The 25,280-nt window shown below is 48.0% G+C and overlaps 2 protein-coding genes across 9 annotated transcripts in view; one reads left to right on the top strand and one right to left on the bottom strand.

Annotated features, from left to right (window-relative positions):
* gbf1 (golgi brefeldin A resistant guanine nucleotide exchange factor 1) overlaps positions 1-4,598 on the top strand; it is a 68,235-nt gene extending 63,637 nt beyond the window's left edge. For 5 of the 7 annotated variants that reach the window (XM_068728022.1, XM_068728015.1, XM_068728008.1 and 2 more), the window contains 10 exons: positions 50-207; positions 422-671; positions 1,583-1,803; positions 2,107-2,257; positions 2,400-2,530; positions 2,728-2,829; positions 2,959-3,072; positions 3,166-3,343; positions 3,443-3,613; positions 3,730-4,598. In XM_068728022.1, the coding sequence (XP_068584123.1) occupies positions 50-207; positions 422-671; positions 1,583-1,803; positions 2,107-2,257; positions 2,400-2,530; positions 2,728-2,829; positions 2,959-3,072; positions 3,166-3,343; positions 3,443-3,613; positions 3,730-3,977 (1,724 nt within the window). In that variant the 3' untranslated portion in view covers positions 3,978-4,598. The remainder of the gene's footprint in view (positions 1-49; positions 208-421; positions 672-1,582; positions 1,804-2,106; positions 2,258-2,399; positions 2,531-2,727; positions 2,830-2,958; positions 3,073-3,165; positions 3,344-3,442; positions 3,614-3,729) is intronic. The other 2 variants (XM_068728055.1, XM_068728039.1) reach the window with 1 other exon arrangement.
* A 2,671-nt stretch (positions 4,599-7,269) lies between these two features.
* On the bottom strand, positions 7,270-17,195 carry macroh2a2 (macroH2A.2 histone). 2 transcript variants are annotated; one of them, XM_068728066.1, is made up of 9 exons: positions 16,819-17,195; positions 15,101-15,276; positions 14,885-14,991; positions 11,119-11,316; positions 10,179-10,277; positions 9,917-10,016; positions 9,715-9,804; positions 8,804-8,978; positions 7,270-7,512 (listed from the first exon to the last, which is right to left on the bottom strand). In XM_068728066.1, the coding sequence occupies exons 2-9, from the start codon at positions 15,270-15,272 to the stop codon at positions 7,347-7,349; spliced, it is 1,107 nt and encodes a 368-aa protein (XP_068584167.1). In that variant the 5' UTR covers positions 15,273-15,276; positions 16,819-17,195; the 3' UTR covers positions 7,270-7,346. The 2 variants fall into 2 exon arrangements, with proteins under 2 accessions (XP_068584167.1, XP_068584176.1); XM_068728075.1 differs by having other exon boundaries at positions 15,101-15,273.
* Between the last annotated feature and the right edge of the window lie 8,085 nt (positions 17,196-25,280).

Genomic DNA, 25,280 nt, shown 5'->3' with positions numbered 1-25,280 from the left:
CTTCACAAACATACAGAGAGTGTAACTGTGCACTTTGTTGTGTCTCCAGGAGCCCTGTCAGACAGCGAGCTGCCCTCTCACCATGTCAGTGAAGTGAGTCTGGACCGGGGCTACACGTCTGACTCGGGGATCTACACGGAGCACAGCAAGACCAGGATCCCTCGCTCCACAACAGATGTGGATGTAGCAAGCAGTGGATGGCTCGTGGTCAGTGCGCACACACACACACACACACACACACTTATAAAGTACCTGAATGATGAGCAGCGACACATACTGTATATATTTGTACATGCACAGTCACTGAAACATCCTCAGTCACGTGTTCAGGATCACATTTTCTAGCCTTCAAAATAAAAGATGTCTGTGTATTCGTGTGATCAAACTCTGATGCCTATTTGTGTGTCTGTGTTTTGTCCAGGTTGGGAAAGATGACCTGGAGATGAGTAAGAGTCCTCCAGTGAACTCCAAAGCTCAGCTGAACCACCCCCTTGTGAACCAGTACAGTCTGACGCTGGGTCAGGACCTGGGCCAGCACGACACCAAGTCTCTCATCAAGTGCGTGGAGACGCTGTCGTTCATCGTCCGCGACGCCGCCCACGTCACGCCCGACAACTTTGAGCTGTGTGTCAGAGCCATACGGGTGTTTGTGGAGGCCAGCCTCAATGGAGGTGAGGCCTTTCAAATCTCATAGCAGCTATTTTAAGAAATCTAGACATACTAGGAACTTCAAGGTGTGAGATCCGAAATTGGGGGCGTGTCCACGCTTCTCACCATGTCGCCGGCAAGCTGAAGGCACCCAGCTAACAGTGCTAACAGACGTTTTCCATCTCTGTGAATACGCGCTGGGTCACGTAGTAAAGGAGTATCTCTCTGAACGTGGTTTGTCCGAGTTCCTCCAGGACGGACGACTATTTGAGAAGAGACTGTGTTCTGAATCACATGTTCTAGCAGCGTGTAGAAACCTTTGATTGAAGCTACAGCAGCAACCCCGTGTCTTCAGCCTGCACCTCGGAGTCCTGCCCGACGTTCTCCTTCCTCTCTCTGTGCTTTCACCTCCTCCTCATCTGCCCCCAAAACCTCTTCCTCCCCTTTTTTCCACTCATCCGTCCCGCTGTGTGTGTGTGTGTGTGTGTGTGTGTGTGTGTGTGATCTACACAATGACAGGGGTCAGGCTGGAGATATGGCGGCGGTGCACGTGTGCTTCGGAATGGCCTATTCATTTCCTGCTCCAGCGGGGCTTCGGGCCGTCGGATACGTGCCGTCAACCTGCCGTAACTGGAGGCAGCGCTCGTGGTCTGACTTCATAGTGGTTTGTTGAAGGTGGTTTCAAGAGAAAAGGGAAGTTTTGGAAATGGCCCAACGCTCTGTGGTTGTTTTGAGGATCGGGCCATCATGGGCGGGATTAGTTCACGACGAGCTCCTCAGGCTTCATAATGGCATAACGGAGGGGGGCGTGGCCAACGGCTGCCGGTAGAAACGGCAAATGATGACGTCTAATAGCATAAAATGATGAATTCGATGGCGTACAACCGCAAAGCTGTAACTCTAGCTTCCCGTTTTGAATGATGTGCTTCCTCAGGTTACCGCAACCACGACAAGAAGAAGAGCCACAAGTACGACTCCTCCAAGTCCCGCATGAGGAGGAAGGCGGGGGGGAGGGACAAGGAGGGCGGAGGCGGAACGAGGCGAGGCGGCAACCGGGCGTCCAATCAGCGTCCGTCGCGTTCCCACAGCGACGAGGAGGAGGACGAGGGCGTCCCGGCCAGCTACCACACGGTGTCATTACAGGTTAGTCAGGACGTAAGTACAGCGGACCTCCTTACCCTTCTACCTCGAGCTTCATCCACACACGGGCACGCTCAGTGTAGGCCAGCGTCTGACTCCATAAGAGACATTTAATGTCTCTGATGCACAGTATTGATAGTGATAAATCATTTCAAGAGACGGACGTATTCAGGACTTGATTCCTGTGTTTTAAAGCTCGTACACACCCTGTATCACAGACCTCTGCTGCAGATATACAGCCGCGCCTCCTGGTGTTGTTAACATTAGTGTGTGTGTGTGTGTGTGTGTGTGTGTGTGTGTGTGTGTGTGTGTGTGCAGCTGTTAGACCTGATGCACACTCTGCACACGCGGGCCGCCAGCATCTACAGCTCCTGGGCGGAGGAGCAGCGCCACCTGGAGGCCGCGGGAAAGAAGATCGAGGCCGACTCCCAGACCCTGTGGACCAGCTGCTGGTGCCCGCTGCTGCAAGGTAGGCACGCCGTCACAGTACGCATGTCCACGAAGCGTCTTCATGAAGACCTGCGTTCTGGTGGTTAACAGCAAACGAACTGAATGGGATCGATGAGAGGTGGAGAATAACTGGTGTCTGTCGTGTGGTCGGCCCACTCCAGGCATCGCTTGGCTGTGCTGCGACGCCAGACGTCAGGTGCGCATGCAGGCCCTCACCTACCTGCAGAGGGCGCTGCTGGTCCATGATCTGCAGACACTGGATGCCACCGAGTGGGAGTCCTGCTTCAATAAGGTCAGAGAGAAGGAGGTCTACAAGAATCCTCCGTCTGCTCTTCTGTCAAACAGAGCAGGGTGACATTTTATCAGCCATCTTCTTCATCTGCAGTCCCTCTCCTCACTCGGTCCGTTTGTACTTCCTGATGCCGTGTGTGTGTGTGTGTGTGTGTGTGTGTGTGTGTGTGTGTGTGTGTGTGTGTGTGTGTTTTGCAGGTGCTTTTCCCGCTGCTGACTAAGCTGCTTGACAATATAAGCCCAGCAGATGTGGGCGGTATGGAGGAGACCAGAATGAGAGCCTGCACCCTCCTGTCAAAGGTTTACACACACACACACACACACACACACACACACACACACACACCACAGAGAGCGAGTTCTCCTTGACGTGGAGAACCTGCAGCAGCTGTGGACTGATCACGTGTGCTTGTTTTCCCGTTGGTCCAGGTTTTCCTGCAGCACCTGTCTCCCCTGCTGTCCCTGCCCACCTTTGCTGCCCTGTGGCTCACCATTCTGGATTTCATGGATAAGTACATGCACGCAGGATCCAGTGACCTACTGGTGAGAATAGTCGTACTGCTTACGGGACACCGGTGCCTTCATTGGCCTGTTAATGACCTGTCTGATGTGCTGCCTCTGGTTGCGGTTGTGTAGCTGGAGGCCATCCCTGAGTCCCTGAAGAACATGCTGCTGGTGATGGACACAGCAGGGATCTTCCACAGCGCTGACTCCAGGACGGGATACTCAGACCTGTGGGAAATAACCTGGGAACGAATTGTGTGCTTCCTGCCTCACCTGAGGGAGGAGCTCTTCAAACAGACCGTCATACAAGGTACTCAGCTCCATGCAATGCCTCCACAACATTTGCACGATAGCTTGTCGCGGCACCAGGAAACTTGACGCTGTTTCTCGTGAATGGTCTTTGTTGTAGAGCCAGTGCCCAGTCCTCCAGCAGAGCCCGTGCAGCCGACACCCTCGGCAGGCCGGCCCTCGTCCCCTCAGGTGTCTCCTCCGACCTCCCCGGTCCCAGTTAACCCTGCAGAGACACGGACCCCCAGCAGGCCGGCATCGCCCCAGGAGCCCCAACCACCCGGTGCCAACGGTAAACTACTGACGGGTTTTATGATGAACACCTGTATTCTATCTTCAGCGGTGTGATGAACGTGAGCCCAGGTCTAATAGTAACCCAGCTTTTCATCTCTCCTCTGTGTCTTCTAGGATCGGACCGCTCGTCTCCGGTGCCGCCCTTGATCCCCCCCGTGCCGTTAACCATGTCCCCTGCCCAGGGTCCCTCCCCCTCCAGCCAGTCCCCCCTCATCCTGCAGCCCCTCGCCTCCCCCCTGCAGGTGGGAGTCCCGCCCATGTCCCTGCCAATCATCCTGAACCCCGCCCTCATCGAGGCCTCGTCCCCTGTGCCGCTGCTTCCCAGTCCCAGGCCTACGAGCCCTTCTGACGAGGTCAAGTAAGAGAGCTCAAACCCCGCCCCCGCCCCCACCCCCACCCCCCCTTTCCAGACCCCCCCCCCCCCCCTTAAACTACTGGATCCCACAGACTTCATCTACAGCTTCAGGAGCTTGTCACGAGGTTCTTTAGATGATGTAACATGATGTGCCTCCTCAGTTACACCACATTTTATTCAAAGGAGAAGAAAGGTGACGTTCGTTGTGTGTTCTTGTTCCTGTACGTCCACAGATCAGCGTAGAGTCAGACTGTGAAGAGTGTTGAAGGTAGAGATGTGATGGAGGTTCAGGGGGCGGTCCATACCTGTCGAGAACACCGGGGCTGTGGCTCCCAGGAGAGGGTTCACGTCGCACGGCCAGCCTTTTAAGCTCAATGCTCCGTAGATGATTCAGACCGACACAGTGAAATGCTCCTTCTGATCCCGTGTGTTGATGGTGATGAAGCACCGTCCAGTTTGGCTCATTGATGAAGAACACACACCAGGCTGTGGTACACACACACTGGACGTGTTGGGAAGTGGCTCTGCTGCTAGTCACACACACACACACACACACACACACACACACACACACACACACACACACACACACACACACACACACACACACACACACACACACAAACCACCACCATTGGGGGGACATGGTCTCAGGACTTGTACAGGTCTGTGCAGGTCCTGGTGTTCATGTGTGGGAATATTCCTGATCTGACCCCCGTGTATGTAGAATAAACGTTGTTTAAAAGTGTGGTATAAATGATCGGTGTATCCAAACTGGGGTTTAGTCCAGAGTTAGTCATTACCCCCCCCCCCCCCCCCCCCCCCCCCCCGCATAGATGTGAACTGGATCAGACCAGGCGGACCTCATGTGCTTCATACCCATGCAGAGATGTCAGGACGGGGCGGTGCGTCCGTTATCGGGGCTGGAGGTGCTGCATGTTGATTAGATGAGATTCACCGCTGTTGTATCGGTGTCTGGGTGAAGCCTGTACAGTGAAGGACTTTATTTATTCACCCGTCACTTTGTGCCTCACGGAGGCTGACGACGGAGACACCGTCCCGCTCCGCTGCCGTCTTTTCACCTCTGCATGAGCTCTTTCTCCTGTGACTTGTGGCAGCAGAGGAGGCCGGCGGTGTCACGTCTACCACATTCCAGATCGGAGCAGAGCGAGAGATCCACCTGGACTTCATCGCTTCACGATGAGTCCAACGCATGATGAAAGAGTTCATGTGATCGTGATGGCGATCCATCTCCAGGGCCTTTATGTAGACTCATCACAGGGAGGTCACAGCGGTGACCTCTTCTGCTCACATGTCCTCATTACATGAAAGAGTTTTACTTTGAAAATCTCCATAGATTGTAATATGTCTGCAGGTTATTTCAGTTCAGTATTCATCTGTAGTGGGGTACATATCAGATTAGACACATAATACAATCCACTTTTTGTAAATACTGAAATATATAAAGTGCGTAATAATAACAGAGTTAACAAATTCCGATAGAAAATTAAAGAATATGATCTGAAACTGGAGCTGAAACACACAGGGATTGACCAGATCAAGTTGTTTATTTATGACTTCTGACATCATTTGTGATTATGACTTCATCCGTACATCAGATCTGTTTGGCTGACAACATTCGAGCACCTTGAATACAAAACATGAGCTTCTTCTGTGGCACCGCTCTGACCGGCCTTCCTCCCCCAGGAGGTCTTAGACCCCGAGAGTCCAGCGACACGTTGAAGCGCCGTCGGTTCCTTCGTACGCCGCTGGCTGTGCCTCGACACGGAGCCTAATTCACCATTTTTAATGCCAAATATGCGACGTAGACGTGGACAGCTCGGCGTCCGCTCGGCGTGGCCCTGGGCTCGTCTCGGTGACGTGTTATTTATTGAGTTGTGGGAGAAGAAGACTTCTCCGCTGCAGCACGGCCTCACGACGGGAGGCGCTTTGTAAGCCGGGTGTTCGTGTGTTGGAGGGGACTCTCATCGGGGGAATTACATGAATATAATGTGTATATATAAATGAAAGGTAATGTACTTTTTACTATGTAATAAATATAATGTAAAGAAAACGCTCATGGTGTTGTGTTTTTTGAGGAGTCCTCCTGAAGACGGTCTCCTTTGCATCACAGCTCAGATCAGGTCAGACTGGATGAGCGTCAGGTCTAGTTTTCAGGTCTGACACTAGAGTTCTTCAGAACACTGCGACTAGAACCTGGACTAAAACCACCTGAGATGAGTCTGAGGTGCTTCTGATGTCTTTGGACACGCCCCTCCCCACCTACCTGATCTCCTGGACCCTCAGACTACCGTCAGGATCCTCTGCAGCCGGTTTCACTCTGGGGACATCATGCCCTCTTCTTCTGGCTTTACCTCCCTCTGGACAGCAGTCTGATTCTGTTGATGCCTTTCAATACAAACGGACCGGATCAAGTTAAAGGTAAAGAAAAAGGTTTGAATGTATCCCATAATGTTACCAGATACTTAGATGAACAAGGAGTCAGTGAGTCAGTGGAGGACAGAGACGGTGAGGAGTCGTCGGTCGTCATTACACTGCAGGCCGTTGAGCGGCTGCTGTCTGCAGGGTTCTCCTTCAGTACTGGACCGCCTTCAGTACTGGACCACGTTCAGTCAAATCACTTTCACGTTGGCCTCGATGCGTCACTGAAGTGTACAGGTACCAGCGTTCTGTCCCCCTCTCGCTCCTCTGTAGCTTCTGGTTTGAGTTTGTATTCACTGAAGCTCCCACAGAGCCAGAGACTTCTCCAGCTCTTCTGCACCTTCTTCTTCTTCTTGTTGGACCCAAAGGATCACGTTCCACCAGAGCTAGGTCCATACAGTGATGAACCCCATACATTTCCACAGGTACAGTTGATACACCACCACCTCTCCTCGTGGTCCCATTCTACACGTCATGTTCTCCTGTGGAACGTCTTCGCGGTGCTGTGTGGAGAGGTGAAAGCACTGAGACACGGTCTGCACACGACGTCTGAATGAAAGTAGAGATCTCTGGTGTAAAACATCTGAGGTTTTTATTTCAAAGCAGAATGAGAACCACAGTTTTTTAGTAAACTAAGTGTATCAGAAACTACAGAGGCCAGCAAAACGGTTCTATTTGTACATGGAATGTAAAAACGTCGTTGAAACGAGGGACCATGATGTCGGACTGAAAGGACCTAATCTAGAAAGAACACAGTCTCATGAGGGGACATAAATGTGTACAGCACTCCACTCACACACAGGTTTTTTTTTTTCCTCTTTAACCAACACAGATTCCACATCAAACCCCCCCCCCCCCCCCCCCCCCCCCCCTCCCTATCTACACCATCTGCAACAAACAACAGTTAAAAAACAACCCCTCTGAGGGCGGACCCTCACTTGGCGTCCAGCTTGGCCATTTCCTGAAGGTATATTCCGATGCTCTCGCTGTCGAACAGAACAAAGTAAATGTTTTTCAGAGAGGAGCTGCTGGACGACACAAAATGGTTGGAGATGGCCTTGAGGATGAGCTGAGCGGCCGTTTGTTTGGGGAATCCGTTCCTGTGGGAGAGATGGAGGCGGTGAGACGGATGTCACTGCAGCAAGATGATACGTTCATGAAGAACAGGAGCTGATGTACATCAAGACTCAGCATCAAAGCATCATCGTAAACAGATTCTTATGACTGACTACTGCTGATACAGACACAATGACGTTACAGTCAGCAGAATACGACCCTGTTGAGTCTGTTTATGTGACACAAGCAGACTAATCATCTCCATATTAGACAGTATTCAGATTGGACGGGTTAACAGCAGTGCAGTGGAGCACTGAGTGTTATTAGACTGATCACTGCACAGCTGTTTCAAAAACCCTAAATGACAGTGACAAACAAACAACGCGGAAATACTGGCCTGTGAATATTATACGTCTAGGGCTTTTATTGTGAAAGGTACGAACAGAAGAAGTGGATCTGGTTCAGCGAAGCCTTTATTTGGGAAACGAAAGCTCAGAAAACGAATGTTTTGCTGCGTGAATATATTGAAAATATATATTAAATATAATTTTTTTCCCAAGTGATTCATTCTGTGGCAACATTCAGCTGTTTGTCTCACACAATGTGGACAAAAAAGACAAAAACAGCAATTTTGAAAATAAAGGCATCAACCAATTGCATCGTGAGAAACAGGCTGAGCTGCACCTTTTGATTGATGGACTGAGTGGTCCGAACCTTGACCACAGCAGCTCAGACCAAAGTCACCCCTTCCTTTCTTACCTTTCACAATAAAAGCCCAAGACGTTTACTATTGGCAGGTGAGTATTTTACGTTTGCTGCTGTCTATTCGTCACACCTCCGGTCTGTAACGTTGAGGCCTTCAGCTGTCGAGGCAGAGCGGCTTCATGTTGGGACGTTTCCTGAGGTTACCGTGGGAACACGGGGTTCTACCACATAGGTCAATAGGTCTTCAGTCTTCAGTCTGGTTAACGTCTGTAACAAGACGCTCCACATGTGTGCTTTCTGTTTATTAATGACCATGGATCACCAGAGAGTTTATTTGAGAGGATTCTGCTTCTGGCTTGTGAAGCAGAGAATGATGACGTTCATTTATTCATCAAAAACATGAGAATGAATATAATCATTTTCTCTGTATTAAGAGATCATTTTAGCTGCTGCTGCGGTCGTAACATTAAGCCGACTGTCTTTCACGTCACAGTTGGGAGATGATTGACACTGGCTCCTCATTAACAACACAACCCTTTGTTTCAGTGCGTGGACACTAAGCAGTCCACCAGCCTGAACCAGACGTGACAGGTTAGCTTGAAGCGAGCAGCGTGTCAGAGTAGAGCTCACCGTCCGGCAGGAAGTGCAGGGAAAGCCACGGACTTGAGCTTCTTGTCCTCCGCCGCCGAGAGGCAGTTCTTCACCGTCTTCTCCAGCTGGTCCTCGCACTTCTCTGAGCCCCACTGAGGGACGTTGCAGTGGATGATGAAGCGGGCTGCCATCCCGCTGGCCTGGCTCACTGCCACTGCAAAGACACAGACGCTGAGCTCAGTCTAACCCTTAGACCCCCGTTTGATTGGTTCACGTTACTCACTGGAGCCCTCGTGTTCCTCAAACTATCTGTTATTCTGTGATTCAGTGGCGTCGCAGAGCTTCATTTAGCTGCAGCTTTAAGATGAAGACGGTTTGTACGATCATCTGAGCCTGGAGATGCGTTTGGGTCCGGAGCTTTCTGCACAGTTTACAATATAATACAAACAAACTGAGTAAGGCGGCGCGGTAGGGTAGTGGTTAGCACTGTTGCCTCACTCCTTCTATGTGGAGTCACTCATTCATACGCTACCATGCAAGGTGCCACCTGCCCATCAGGACTAACTAACGTTCACTCAGCGATGGCCTTCGGGAGCAATTTGGTCTTGGCCAATGACATGGACCGGGAGGACCCGGGATCGAACCGCCGATCTTCTGATTGAGGTACAACCTGCACCGACTTCTGAGCCTCAGTCACGAGTTTTTGTTGATTTCTGAGTGAAATCCCTCTCCAAAGGTGTTCTCAGGAGAGGCCCAAACTTAACGGACCCTACCAGAACACTGGAGCGTGAACAACACGGAACTGATTACTTGTAAGTCTTCAAAAGTTCAAAGAGGAACCGAACCAGATCTACGTGAAAGCTGTTGGAAACGCTGGACGGGTGAGCGCGCTTCTACAGCGCCTCAAACAGCACAGCTCATACAGTGTTGTCCATGTGTGAAGACTGTACCTGACGCCACCTCCAAAGGCCCCTGTGCTTTCCGCAGCTCCTTGACCGCCTCCAGGAACTCTCGGCCTCCGGCCTTCTCCAGGGCGTTGCCTGAAAACGGCACACAGCAGCAGCAGCAGGTGAACACAAGGCTGGCTGGGTAGAGCGGAGCGAGGAGACTTGTGAAGAAGAACTAGAGTACGCATGAACATGTCCTCCTCACCCACTCCGTCTTTGAGGTCCATCTCCGAATTTGTCGGGTTGATTATCCCCTCCACTTTGATCGTTCCGATTTTGCTGATTTCACTCTCCGTTAGTGAAAGCTGTGGATTCACAAGGTGGTCAACACACAGAGAGAGGAAGCAGCTGTTCTCTAAGCTAGTCTATGTGGTGAAAGATGGTGGAAGAGCTCAACATGAATAGGTTCTGGTGGATCATTGTATTATCCACCAGCAGCTGCAGCTCATTAGACATCACTACGTTACCTTTTGTCCGAGGAACAGGCTCTTAGCTGACAGGATGGTGAATCCATCTCCAGGACCGTCTTCCACTGTGGAGTTTGGTACAGACTCGCTGTCTGTGCTCTTTGCCACATGAAGACAAATGGCACATTTAAACCAATTAAAACAGATAATAAGACAGCTGAGCATCAAACCTCAGTACTTCTCCTTAAATGAAATAAAGCTTAAACACGTTGATGGTTCATTCTTGGATGCAGTTGACTGAATAATCTGAACTCCAGGTCCACTCGCTGGCTCTTTCTGTAGCTCTCCACCGCATCTTATGGTTTTCTAAAGCGAATAAATTCGACAGACGATGGAGTTTAAACTCCTCGACTGGACTGAATCACGGCGCTGCTCAGACCTGGTCTTGTGTTGGACTTCACTGAAGTGGTTTGGACTAAAGCTCTTCCATGAGAAGTGGTTGAAAGCTCCACAAACAGCTGATGAGTGAACCTGGACTGGTTTTGTCACACTTCACAGGTACTAAACTACCAAAGTCTACCTGCTGTTTGACAGCAGTTTAAAGAAGACAGGGACACGTCAGCTTGAGACGAGTCCACTAATGGTCTCTGTAAGGTACCGACATGTTCACCACGTGTTGCCAAACGGGGAGGACAACGTCCTGCATATGTCCTCACCTCCACACACCTGGCCCATCGCTTTGTTTTATTGAATTACTTTCTGTCTTTGTTGGACTGTGGACAGTAAAGAGACAGACGGGAGAGAGAGAAGGGGAATGACATGCAACAGAGGCTGGACTGGAACCCGGTACGTGTTACATGTGCCGGAACTGATCCGCTACCAAGGCACTCAGTTGGATTGTCTGTTTCAGAAAGCTAAATAAATGATTCTGCTGTTAGGGAGGTGGGTTCATACCGGGGCCTGAATGGTCCCCCGTCTCCACTCTGTTGAGTCCACTGACCTTTGGCTTGCGTCCTCGTTTGCCTTTAACCTTTTTGAAGGACTTGATGGGTTTCTTGCTCTTCGAGCGTTCCACCTTCTTCTCGGGAACGGACGCCTGGCTGTCCACTTTCACCCTGCCCCCCCTCTTCTTGGAGAGCAGCTCTGGGTGGATCCGAGGAAGGACGCCTCCATTTGATATGGTCACCCCCCGCAGAAGCTGATGGAGGAAGTGTTCCCCAAACACAGAGTGTGACTACGTACGGTCAAACGACATTCAATAACACACGAGTGTCGCTCTCTTTGAGGAGCGGCGACCTGAGGTGAGCTGAGCTTAAACACAGAGGTGGGATCCTTCACGCCTGATGAAGTATCAGGCTGTCAGCTGACACCATCTACTCTGTTCTCTACCTGCTCAGGTACTCTGTTCACTACCTGTTCAGGTACTCTGTTCTCTACCTGTTCAGGTACTCTGTTCTCTACCTGTTCAGGTACTCTGTTCTCTACCTGTTCAGGTACTCTGTTCTCTACCTGCTCAGGTACTCTGTTCACTACCTGTTCAGGTACTCTGTTCTCTACCTGTTCAGGTACTCTGTTCTCTACCTGCTCAGGTACTCTGTTCTCTACCTGTTCAGGTACTCTGTTCTCTACCTGTTCAGGTACTCTGTTCTCTACCTGCTCAGGTACTCTGTTCACTACCTGTTCAGGTACTCTGTTCTCTACCTGTTCAGGTACTCTGTTCTCTACCTGTTCAGGTACTCTGTTCTCTACCTGTTCAGGTACTCTGTTCTCTACCTGCTCAGGTACTCTGTTCTCTACCTGTTCAGGTACTCTGTTCACTACCTGCTCAGGTACTCTGTTCTCTACCTGTTCAGGTACTCTGTTCTCTACCTGTTCAGGTACTCTGTTCTCTACCTGCTCAGGTACTCTGTTCACTACCTGTTCAGGTACTCTGTTCTCTACCTGTTCAGGTACTCTGTTCTCTACCTGCTCAGGTACTCTGTTCACTACCTGTTCAGGTACTCTGTTCTCTACCTGTTCAGGTACTCTGTTCTCTACCTGCTCAGGTACTCTGTTCACTACCTGTTCAGGTACTCTGTTCTCTACCTGTTCAGGTACTCTGTTCTCTACCTGCTCAGGTACTCTGTTCACTACCTGTTCAGGTACTCTGTTCACTACCTGTTCAGGTACTCTGTTCACTACCTGCTCAGGTACTCTGTTCTCTACCTGTTCAGGTACTCTGTTCACTACCTGCTCAGGTACTCTGTTCACTACCTGCTCAGGTACTCTGTTCTCTACCTGTTCAGGTACTCTGTTCACTACCTGCTCAGGTACTCTGAACACTACCTGCTCAGGTACTCTGTTCACTACCTGTTCAGGTACTCTATTCACTACCTGCTCAGGTACTCTGTTCACTACCTGTTCAGGTACTCTGTTCACTACCTGTTCAGGTACTCTGTTCTCTACCTGTTCAGGTACTCTGTTCACTGCCTGCTCAGGTACTCTGTTCTCTACCTGCTCAGGTACTCTGTTCACTACCTGTTCAGGTACTCTGTTCTCTACCTGCTCAGGTACTCTGTTCACTACCTGCTCAGGTACTCTGTTCTCTACCTGTTCAGGTACTCTGTTCACTGCCTGCTCAGGTACTCTGTTCACTACCTGTTCAGGTACTCTGTTCTCTACCTGTTCAGGTACTCTGTTCACTGCCTGTTCAGGTACTCTGTTCACTACCTGCTCAGGTACTCTGAACACTACCTGCTCAGGTACTCTGTTCACTACCTGTTCAGGTACTCTGTTCACTACCTGCTCAGGTACTCTGTTCACTACCTGTTCAGGTACTGTGTTCTCTACCTGCTCAGGTACTCTGTTCTCTACCTGCTCAGGTACTCTGTTCACTGCCTGCTCAGGTACTCTGTTCACTACCTGTTCAGGTACTCTGTTCACTACCTGTTCAGGTACTCTGTTCTCTACCTGTTCAGGTACTCTGTTCACTGCCTGTTCAGGTACTCTGTTCACTACCTGCTCAGGTACTCTGAACACTACCTGCTCAGGTACTCTGTTCACTACCTGTTCAGGTACTCTGTTCTCTACCTGCTCAGGTACTCTGTTCTCTACCTGTTCAGGTACTCTGTTCTCTACCTGTTCAGGTACTCTGTTCACTACCTGTTCAGGTACTCTCTTCACTACCTGTTCAGGTACTCTGTTCACTACCTGTTCAGGTACTCTGTTCACTACCTGTTCAGGTACTCTGAACACTACCTGCTCAGGTACTCTGTTCACTACCTGCTCAGGTACTCTCTTCACTACCTGTTCAGGTACTCTGTTCACTACCTGCTCAGGTACTCTCTTCACTACCTGTTCAGGTACTCTGTTCACTACCTGCTCAGGTACTCTGTTCTCTACCTGTTCAGGTACTCTGTTCTCTACCTGTTCAGGTACTCTGTTCACTACCTGTTCAGGTACTCTGTTCACTACCTGTTCAGGTACTCTGAACACTACCTGCTCAGGTACTCTGTTCACTACCTGCTCAGGTACTCTCTTCACTACCTGTTCAGGTACTCTGTTCACTACCTGCTCAGGTACTCTGTTCTCTACCTGTTCAGGTACTCTGTTCTCTACCTGTTCAGGTACTCTGTTCACTACCTGTTCAGGTACTCTCTTCACTACCTGTTCAGGTACTCTGTTCACTACCTGCTCAGGTACTCTGTTCTCTACCTGTTCAGGTACTCTGTTCACTACCTGTTCAGGTACTCTCTTCACTACCTGTTCAGGTACTCTGTTCACTACCTGCTCAGGTACTCTGTTCACTACCTGCTCAGGTACTCTGTTCTCTACCTGTTCAGGTACTCTGTTCTCTACCTGTTCAGGTACTCTGTTCTCTACCTGTTCAGGTACTCTGTTCTCTACCTGCTCAGGTACTCTGTTCACTACCTGCTCAGGTACTCTCTTCACTACCTGTTCAGGTACTCTGTTCACTACCTGCTCAGGTACTCTGTTCTCTACCTGTTCAGGTACTCTGTTCTCTACCTGTTCAGGTACTCTGTTCACTACCTGTTCAGGTACTCTCTTCACTACCTGTTCAGGTACTCTGTTCACTACCTGCTCAGGTACTCTGTTCTCTACCTGTTCAGGTACTCTGTTCACTACCTGTTCAGGTACTCTCTTCACTACCTGTTCAGGTACTCTGTTCACTACCTGCTCAGGTACTCTGTTCACTACCTGCTCAGGTACTCTGTTCTCTACCTGTTCAGGTACTCTGTTCTCTACCTGTTCAGGTACTCTGTACAGTACAGAGAGGAGTGAGAGTGGCTAATGAAGCTACTGAAGCTACTATTCAGTTTCTGGAACTGTTACGCTAAACTAAGAAATAGACTAAACTAAATCGGAGCAGCAGGTCTGGATACACGGAGCGTTCCTGGAGGACAAGGCCTTAGTGGAGGTGAGCTGATCCCAGGAGCAGGTGGTGGAAACAGGAATCGTGTTCCTCTACAGCTTGGACCAGCTCAGGCCTCCTTAACTTCATTCATCAAGATAAGTCCTTTACATGTTGTTTGCGTAAAATACAATTGACTTCAATGAAACACTTAATTGTTTGAGTTTTGCTGATGTTGCATTTCGTAGTCGGGTTAGCTCCAGCTGTTCACAGTGATGTGTTTTACTTACATTCACAGGGCGGAATTTCTATTATTCTCCTGTCTGGAGCCCAGCGTGTACTTTGAATAATCGTGAGGTAAACCTACGCTGCACGCTCTACGCCCAAACACCAGCCACTGATGGAGCGCTCTCACCTGGTTGAGCTCCTCGTCGTTGGCCACAGCCAGCTTGATGTGCCTGGGAGTTATTCTGCCTTTCTTGTTGTCCCGCGCTGCGTTTCCCGCCAATTCCAAGATCTCAGCTTTGGGAGGAAACAACAAATGGAACGTACAGTGGTTGTTGTGGTATTCAAACGCACCAGTACGGTGAACACGCTACACAACTAACGGTATGTCATGTGATCGCCCTACCTGCCAGGTACTCGATGACTGCTGCCATGTAGACGGGCGCCCCCATGCCGATGCGGTATTTGTGGGTGCCGGTGCGCAAATACCGCATCATCCTCCCCACGGGGAAGATGACTCCTGCCCGGGCTGAACGGGACAGCTTGGTGGCCTTCTTCTTCCCTCCTCTGGCTGACATCCTGCTGAGGAACACAGAGGAGAACCCCGATGACAGAACGTACGCTACACACACACACACACACACACACATGCATACTGTGGAAGTCCACGTGTAGTTGTGAATGCATTTGTCCAGGTTTTGACATCTGTCTCTTGGATTTCTGCCTCCACCATGACCCTGTGGAGGTGGATGGAGTTCTGTTCCTATTGGTCACGATGTGATGATTACATTTTTAAATGGATCAAGAAACGCTGTCCACAGAACACACCGTTTCCAGATTCTTAAATGTTTGGCTAAAACTGTAGATTACATTTTAGGTTTTAAAATTTAAAACCTTAAAACAATTATTACCAAAATCGTCACGTCAGCACAGCTCACTTTGAAGCCACCTCTTTGTAGCGGAAGTGAACTTTGACAGCAGCAGACGGTGCTGCATCATGAACTAACCCGTCTGCATGGACACATAATCACAATTAAATGCACTGAAGCATTCATTCATTCATTCATTCATTCATACATATTATGCTTTTACAAACGAGTTATGAGGCTTGAATACAACGCGACATCTTGTGACTCTGATCACAGGTAAATCTGTATTTACCTGTCAAATAGTACACGGCCTCTCTCAACAGTCAGTGCAACACGTGATGAACTCAGCCTAATCACCATGACGACCCACAGCTGATACAGAGAGGGGGGGAGGAGGGGGGGCTGTCAGTGTTGTGCTTGGAGGACAAACAACATACGTCACGTCCACTATCTGTCCCTGTGGGTGCCATGATGAAGCCTGTTATCTGTGTTGTCCTCCACACAAACGTTACGTGGACCGAGGATGTTGCGGAGGGAAGGTCACCCCCCCCACCACCACCACCCTCCCACCGAGGTGTCCATGTAAACAAGCCCCAGCACTGAGCGCTCTGAGCGGCTGCGGCCTACAGCAGCGCCGCTGGACACTCGCATGATTTTACACGTAATGAACACGGGGGAGCTCACCGCTCACCGGCGGTTTAAGGCGGACGGATACGGTGCGTGCGGCGTTTTGGTGCACGAGCCCGAATGGGATAAAAAAAAAAAAAAAACAGACGGAAATGTCACCGGAGGGGAGGGAGGGGGGGGGGCTATATAAGCTAGCTATAGCGTTACTGTAACCCAACGTTACAGTGGAGCGAGCGACTCCCCTTCGACGTCGCTACGCAGACGTTAATAGCATCGACTCCTCGGGTATTTGGGCAGCAGTGAAGCCCGACACGGGGAGCCGAGCTCCAGCTCTAACGTCAGCCGGGAGGGGGGACCGTGAAGCCAAAGGGTGAACGTTAGCTCAGCCAGGTCCATCAACAGGATACACATTCCACGAGTCACTCTCGCGTGCTGCTCTCAAACAGAGACATTACGGCCCATTTATTCAAACACCCCCCCCCCCCCCCTCCCTTCTTATTCATGCAGCTAGCCTCCAACCCTCCGCATGTGTGTAATCACATCAGACATGGAGAGTAAAGCGATCCGGATGTGCGCCTCCGCACGGGAAAAAAAACCCCGAATGAAGACAAACCTTCGAAGTTTCTACCTGTTTGTTTGTTTTTGTCCGCTTTAGAGATGCTCCTGCACGGGAAGACAACAGACGAATCCCCCCGGTGGAAGACGGGCTTTGTTTTGGTTCTCTTTATTTGCTGTCCTTGTACGCACTCTTAGCTTCCTCAACCTTAGGAAACCCCCACAGAGCGAGCAGGAACAGCGTAGTCTGGTTGGAGGCTGGCTCTGTGCTACTGATGCTGCAAAGGGGAAAAAATCAGTCGAGGGAAAATCCAGTGAAAACGCCCCCTAACATGGCTCCAAGAGGGACAGGGACGCGATGTGCTCACATGTGAATGCTCTGCGAGGGCAAAGGAACACAAACGCATTTTTCCTTTGGAGATCAGATAGATCCTAAATGGCAGGCCTAGCCTAAAACCACCCGTCACAAGGCCCTAGGAGCAGACTGTGTATAATTCACTGGATGTCTTCCAGCCTCCCACCGGTGTCGTGGTGGTTTGTGTGAATGAGACCTGCAGAGTCCCAGGCCCAACAGGTAGTGGGACAGCACGCCTCTGCTCCTTCAACATGCAGACAGTGGGAAGTGAGTCAGACAGATGATCCATCAGGTTCTGTTTGATGCATCAGGAGAGAACTCCTCAAACGTCCCAGCAGCCACTCCGATCACTTGACTCCACCTTTGATACGTCAAAGCAAATAGATCAATGGAGGGAGATGACAACCGCGTTCACTTCATGTTAGCACTCAAATAAACAGGCCTCTGTACACATTAATACAAATACAGACGATTCAACTGAGGGAGGAGCAAAGGAAGAGGGCTGCAGATTAATAAACACATGTGGCACAAACTCATCTTTCTGCTAACTTCAGTTAACAGCTGCTAATTAACATGAAATAAACCTGCCTGTCTAATCTAATGGGTTAAAAACAGAATACAAGAGAGGCAGCCACTCCTTAGTGAGCCGTACGACCTGCGACTGACGACCTGTGGAAACGTGGGTTTCTTTATCTGTGAAGCGTAACAAACACAGTGCTATAACAATGTTGTAATGGTTTATTCTTGTTAAAGTAACTGTGAGGAACTTTAAACTGCTTATGAAACGGTCTCACCTAAGTAAACCAGACCATCAGAGAAGAGTGACGGTTTCTAGATGGATCTTCTTAATTCTTGTAGACTGTACACACAGTCTTTTCAAAATAAAATTACATCAAACAACAACTTAGTTTGGTTTAGGCAAAGGTTGTGGTTTGGGTTAAAATAACTTCTTCTTCACCCGGGAAACACACGGCGGCCTCCTGGCTGTGAGATCGTTTTTTGTTGACCCATCACCACCACTCCCAAAAATCCAATGTGATGTGGTGTGTCTACAAAGTACAGCGCATTGTGTTTTTTTTGAAGCCATAGCTACGACCGCTAGATGAAATCATGCAGGTGCATCAGAACGATGATGGGGCCTCCCGGCAGCGACCGGCCCACGATGAACAGACCCAGATCCTGCTTCGCTGCAGTCCTGAACTAAAACGATGAACTTGTCCTCCATTAATTCACTGCAGACTAGTGTTAACCACCTGTCAATTGTAAGGTAGCCCCGCCCCTAAATCATCCCCTCTTTATGGTCTGTTTGACTCTAAATGTTCCATAATGTACTAAATGAACATCATGCTGTGTTGAAGAAGACTGTAAACTAGAGATTGAGACCATAAACTCATGTTTACAATGTTTACTGAGGGAATAAATCAAGAGAGAAGTAGAGTCATTTTAGACTAGACTTCTATACAACCAGAGGAGTCGCCCCCTGGTGGACACTAGAGAGAATGCAGCTAATAGACACGTTTGGCATTGGAGACAACAGGTGTCAAAATAAAACAGGAAATGAGACAAACACTGAAAAAATAAGAAAACATAACTCAGACAGGGGACCGGGATGTGACAGGTATTATGTCAAAACGGATGTTTGATTGTGAGTATGTATATGTGTAAATATACATGTATGCAATAATCATTTTCTCATTCATATTTTTAAGGTAGTTACCTTTAGTACCACCATACTTGTGAAGCCCATTGTCGGACCACACCCATCTGTGGTCTCGTCCTTCGTTTTGATCTCAGATACACACCTGTGAAGTTCCGTGACTGCATCTTAAACGGTGCAGCACTATTGCACTGACGATACAACACACACACACACACACACACACACACACACACACACACACACACACACACACACACACAGAGTCAAAAGGTGAAAACAATAGCAGCCACACACTACTGCGGCTGATTAAAACACACGTTTCCAACCTGGGACTGTGGAACAGACCTCCATCGGAGAATCTCAAGATACAGGAAGCAGTATATACCAAATACCCAATAACTACCTGACCCAGTCAACCAAAACAATACAAATAGAATAGATACATAAAACCACACAGTGAAATACCTTATGTACTTTATAGCCCACACAAATGAGAAATGTAACCGAAACATTTTAAAGCAACTTCACAAATGTGACGGCCTTTTTGTAAAACGATCTCCTGACTAGAAGTAGAGCGTCCTGTGTGCAACACTGACGGTCCTTTGAACAATTAAACATGTGAACACAGTAGAAATAACCAAACAATGCTGACTTCATTTCTGTTTTACTAAAGATGAAGTCAAAGGAAAGCTGTAGCATCCAGTTTCTGAGCTCACAGAGATGTTGTGATCATAAAGGACTCTGCACACAGGTAGTCGGGCTTAACAGGAAGTGTAGTAGGTACTTTAATGACACCAGCTGAGATGATTGTGATCGTCTCTGTTACAGTGCAGTACTGCTCATGTCCTTCACTGTTGCTATGCTTCGTTTGCAGCAGCAGAGGTCAGTACAGGATTGACTGTAAGACATTTGTGTTCATTCAGGTGATGAAGCCTTCATGAGGCCGAGACATCTTGACTCTCGACCGTCGGGAGCAAAGCAGGAAGTCACATGAAGTTATTACAGTGATGAATGGTCAACCAACTGTGGACTTGAACACAGGAGACTGCTTTCATTTCCCGTTTCCTTTCAAGGATTAACATTTGGTCAATAAATCCCCTAATCTTAAGAAGTTATTTCAACCCAAACCATAATCTCCCCCTTAGCCTAACCGTGCCACCACGTGTTCCAAATCACACGCTAATGGGCTGCATACTGCGTTCTAAATGAACTAGATGGTAAGTCACACTGAAGTATGCCCACGACTTCTCTAGATCACATGACTCAATGGGCCCGTTACAGATGGGAAAGTGGACCAGATCTGGCAGCAGCAGCAGCAGGGGGAGATGACATGAAGCTGCAGTCAAGTCAGACAGCTTCCAGCAGCCTTCAAAGAATAAAGAGGAAGTCACAGACATAGTTCCAGCATATTAGATCCCATCTGGGATCTAATAGCTACTTGTAGTTAAAAACGCTACTTGTAAAATAGCTTTACAAGTAGCTTTACTTCTACTACTTAAAAGCTACTTGTAGTTCGTAGACCACATTCAGATTCATTCACAATTATTTTGAATCGCGATTAATCTCATTGTTATGCGCAAAGTTCAACAATGAATTAAAAAGTAGTGTATTGCTCACTTTTATTTTAAAGTACTGCTATATGAACAAAAGTACAATAACATTTGGTTTGAATCACTTTAAACAGATCAGGTTATTTTTAACAGCAGTATTCTTCACACAGTATCAGTTATATTTCTACTATCTGTGCTCAGTGTGTGACTTTATCTAAACGTTCCACTGCTGTGCGACATGAATACAATGTTCCACACGTTTCATCAAAATGTGTGTCTTCTGTCTTCATACAGTCAGAGCGTGTGAACGCAGCTCCCACTGTTCATCAACATAATGCACCGTAACTCAGAGGTGACGACGGTTACCCGGCGATGTCCGGTAGTCTCCGGTGAGAGACGGCCGGTGCGTGTTGTGACTCCGTCTCTTTTGTAGTCCTCTCCTCTTCATAGACTCGTGTGTTCTTCTGGTGACGGTGCGTCTGGAGGGAGGCTCCTACGTGACGTCATTCATGATCCTGAGAACGTTCCTCAGACCCACGTCTTCTCAACACTAGTCGTCCTGCAGTTTGTATCTCTCCACTTCTCTGTGTCTATCTATACTTCTCCATACGCTGCATCAACGTAGTCTGATGAAGACTCCTCCACCGCTTCCAATTGTCGGCGTTAATTAATTAATGCGTTAACGCGATGTTAACGCAATAATAACGCGTTAACTTGCCCAGCACTGATATAAATGTGTGTATCTGGCATTTTATTCTATCCTTTGTTCTTTTCATAAGAGTTATATTAATAATCTCACATTATATGTTTCTAGATCAAACCTTCATTTCACAACAATCTAGTGTTCAATATTACAATTACGCAGAAAAATTAGGACTTTCTACAAATGTGGTGTTTCTTGTTAAAACGTAGGGCCAATCAGGCGACAGCCAGACGTTTCCCATCATGCCCTGGGTCTTGCAGTAGGTGGCCCTAAAGACTGCGGCAACCTTGCTGCGGTTAGTTTATCGTTGCCCATGTGTGCATAACATCAAGTCGAGATCAAGTCGGACACAAATCTACCCGGCGTGCATTGTGCTTCACTTCACATGACTGCATCGACCACATGACTGTACCGATACAGTCACGGGATCAAGCTGTCGAAATGTAAAACAGCAGCAAGACTGCACTATAAATCTCCTGATTGTAAAGCTTCAAACATTTCATGATTCATTGTTCCAGTCTGACCTGTATGAGGATCTCTGTGTTGTAAATCAAGAGCAAAGTTAATCACTCAACTCCAAAAAATCTGATTTGCTTCTCAAAGGCAACGACGGATACATGTGTGCATTCTTACAGCTCAATGATTTAAACATAGGAATAAGAACGCCACTCTGATGAGTACGCTGTAAATACGGAGGACACTCAGCCATGTCTGTTGTGTCACGATGAGCCAGCACTTGTGGGTTTTAGGTTCAGTGACTGAGGGGGATTCTGCAGGATGCTGGATCCACTTTAATGACCTTAACCTACAGGATGTGATCAGTGCGGTCAGTTCAGTGAGACTGCTGGACTTACTACTGTAGCAGATGCTGCATGCTTCAGCATCTTCCTTCAGAAGGCCCCGGCAGATGGCTTCCCCAGCCTCACTGCTGCTTCAGGGAGGGAGGGAGGAGGCCCCGGGGCCCCTCAGCTAGAGGGGCATGGACACTCTTAATCAGCATCCACTGTGGATGGAGAAAACACCTGGATTCAAAGGCGGTCTAACTAAACCCTGAGCCTCGTGTGGAAACGGGTCCTCTTGGTTGTGCTGCAGTGTGTTGTGGAGTCTGTGTGCTGGTGGATGTTTCATTCGGTGTTGAAGATTACGCAGTGAATCAGGATTGACAGGAGCTGGACAACACAACTATTCTCATAAACCTGAAAGAAAACAAGTATCAGGGCTTGACTGGAATATGTGAAAATGATTTGATGACTCCTGTCAGCCTGCTTCTGTTTTCTCTCACATCCACCTGCACCTGTTTCTCATTCTCCAACCACCCTGTCAGGATTTAAGCAGTTCCTTTTCCACAGTCGGTTGCCAGTCATCAAGGTTGAAATGTTGCTTCATGCCTGTTCTCTCTCCAGCCGCTGATACTTGAACCTGAATCTGTGCCCGCCTGCCGGTACATGTGACCTGTCCCACTCCTGTTAACCTGTGAATCCTCAGTAACAAAGTGACATGCAAAAGTGTGCAGTTCATAGGCCAGGTCAATACAGAAATGGTTTCCCAGTTTGGTGTTTAAAAACACCAAAGCACAGAGGTCTGACCTCAACCCTCACCCAACACCTTTGGGATGAACTGGAAGCCGAGCCTCATCGCCTCACTGAAGCTTTGTTTGTACTCGCGTTAGGCACTTAGTTACACAAATTCAGAGGCGCACGACTAAGTTCCACAGAAACTTCAGAGCCTTCGCGCACAAATCTCAAGCCTCGATGACACCATTTCCTGGCACAATGCACCTCTGGCTGGCGACACCACGGCGAGTATAAACCAAGCGTGATGCTCTCGTGGTCGTGTGGGAGAAAGTCCCTGCAGAGTGGTTCCACATCTGGTGGAAAGCCTGCAACCAGAGGCTGATATACAGCAGCAGATCAATGCCAATGGTGTCAGAATGTTATGTTCAGATGTGACTGCAATGTTCTGGTGTCCACATACCTTTGACCACTTGGTGCACTTTATGGACGAAGGGGAATCACAAGTATGAGAAATACTCTTCATATTAGAAACCAGAGCCAAATTATATTCTCTGCAAGTCCAAAACTTGACAGATAATGCCATCCCATCTCCCCTGTGTCTGTTTATAATGCAGCCACAGATTAAACAGAACAAGAGAGCTACAGGAGATTTACGCATTTATCTACTGGCAGGTTTAGGGGATTACTCCATGTTATAATATGGCCCACTTGGATATCTGGCTAATCATTTAGCATGAAGATAAATCCTTCCCTTATGTTAGTTTAAGCTTGTATCCAAGCAAGAGACACATGCCATAATGGAGTGATGATTCTCATAAGATTATTTATCAGTGCAACATCCAGGTTGTCTTGTCCCACTGACAGTTAATGGGAACACGTCATCTGCTGTGGAGTGTTGTGCTATTTAGACTGTTTACCCTAAATGGTGTTTATCGACACCTGACCTCTGGAAGCACATGAAACAAGTCTTTTGACTGAATGATGACTTTTGCAGACCTCTTATAATCAGCGTTTTTTTGCACACAGCCCCACCAGAGGGCGCTGTTGTACAGAATAAGTTTCAGACACAATAATGGCAAACCTAACTTTGCCTACTTCATACATTTTTTTTTTTTTCAATTTAGATGTGGACCGATAAACTACAAACTGTATGCGTTGGTTCAATGTGAAACTGAAACGGTAGCGAGCTAGCACGACGCGTACGCACAACTCAAATCAACCACGTCGTGCTAGCTCGCTGTAGAGGGATTGATATTGTGCTAACGTTAACGTTACAACAGTATTGATGACTCGTGGATTATTTAACTGGAGCAAAATATGAAATGTTTCGGACCACATCGACCGGATGACTTGATCATATGTCAGGAAGGAAAAGATTCAACCACAAGTGGTTCAAAAGGAAAACTTGGCTAACGGCTACCAAATCAAAAAAAAAGCCTTGTTCTGCTTTCCATGTCTTCAGCCTTTATTCAAAAGAAACTTTTGGATTGCATGTGCAATGTTTACAAGGGTGAGGTTGCTCAACAGATGACAAATGCACCGTTCGTTGCAGGTCATGAGTTGCCCATTTGGTGTTGAGAGATCTTTAACGTTGTCCTTTGGTGGTCCTATCTGTCGGTAAGATGTGTTGTCAGATCATCACTGTGTGAATTTTTAGATGGCTGGAATGTTGCTGTCACTGCTGTTGGTGGTACATTAGTCACAGCAATCTCCCGACTCTCACTCGAGTATTGTTCAATCTTCAATATCAGTGGTATGTTTAGATTGTGTCGTCAACTTTTCTTGTATGAATGTTGTGTGGCCCCACCAGAACTTTTAAACCGCATGCGGCAACGTATACCAGTCAGCACTGTGGTATCACAAAGAACAAAATAGAAAGTAGAAACAGATATCAAGATCTGAGCAAACTCATAATCCAAGAAGATGGTTTGTAGAGAGATGGTTCCAAAGACCGAAGGTCGTAGCCTAAAGCTTGTCTAAAGGTAAACTCTTAGTACCTCTTCTGAATGGAAGCGTTCACAGGCAGGGTGACACGTCTGGTGTCGTAGAGAGCGGTGAATTATATTAATGAGAATAAAAGCACACACTTTCACAACTCCATAACTCCACGCACCTGGCCATCTCTGCATGAAGTTGACATGCTTGTTTAAACAGGAGAACCTGCATACACCTTTACATTTACATTGCATTGATTTTGTAGAGCCCAAAATCTAATTCTAATTTTTTATATTTCTTTATTAGAAATCATGTAGATACAAGCTTTCCAGCTCTCCCAGATCATAGAACTATATGTTGAGGGTCTCTAAACTAATTTTTACTTTGATAAAGTGAAGCTTTATCTAGTACATCTTGATCTAGTACGGAGAGGTCAAACGAGGTCAACCAAAATGTAATTTTGTTGCAGCTGTTTCATTGTAATTTTATATACTATATAATTATATATTTCACTTCTTTTATCACTAATAGTGTTCAATCCATCATGTTGAGAGCCTGGATCCTCTCTGAGACTGTTCATGTTTGTCATCCATGGGATTTTATTGTCTGAATTCCATTTTTTTTTACCCTCCAAAGCCTTTCAGACCGTGTGAAGGGCCGATTTGACCCAATGAACGTTCCATTAACGCGTCACAGCCTGCTCTGTTGGAACAACCTAACGTGACTTTGATTGACAGAATCCGTTAGCCAATGAGAAAATAAAAACTACCCGAGTGTCAAATTTCTCAAATCCGATTTGCTGAGACGTATAACCCCGC

Source organism: Cebidichthys violaceus, unplaced genomic scaffold (assembly GCF_023349555.1).
Source record: "Cebidichthys violaceus isolate CVI_PGR_0920_01 unplaced genomic scaffold, fCebVio1.0.p SCAF_10, whole genome shotgun sequence".
NCBI lineage: Eukaryota > Metazoa > Chordata > Actinopteri > Perciformes > Stichaeidae > Cebidichthys > Cebidichthys violaceus.
The sequence above is the reverse complement of the archived record's forward strand: the minus strand, read 5'-3'. Positions and strand labels throughout refer to the sequence as shown.

What these genes read in the sequence shown, in the direction of transcription:
- macroh2a2 (XM_068728066.1), bottom strand. Translation starts at nt 15,272, where the DNA reads ATGTCAGCCAGAGGAGGGAAGAAGAAGGCCACCAAGCTGTCCCGTTCA. An exon ending in ACGACGAGGAGCTCAACCAG is followed by an intron (nt 11,317 to 14,884) that starts GTGAGAGCGCTC and finishes TTCCTCCATCAG; the next exon opens with CTTCTGCGGGGGGTGACCAT. An exon ending in GGACCTCAAAGACGGAGTGG is followed by an intron (nt 9,805 to 9,916) that starts GTGAGGAGGACA and finishes TGCCGTTTTCAG; the next exon opens with GCAACGCCCTGGAGAAGGCC.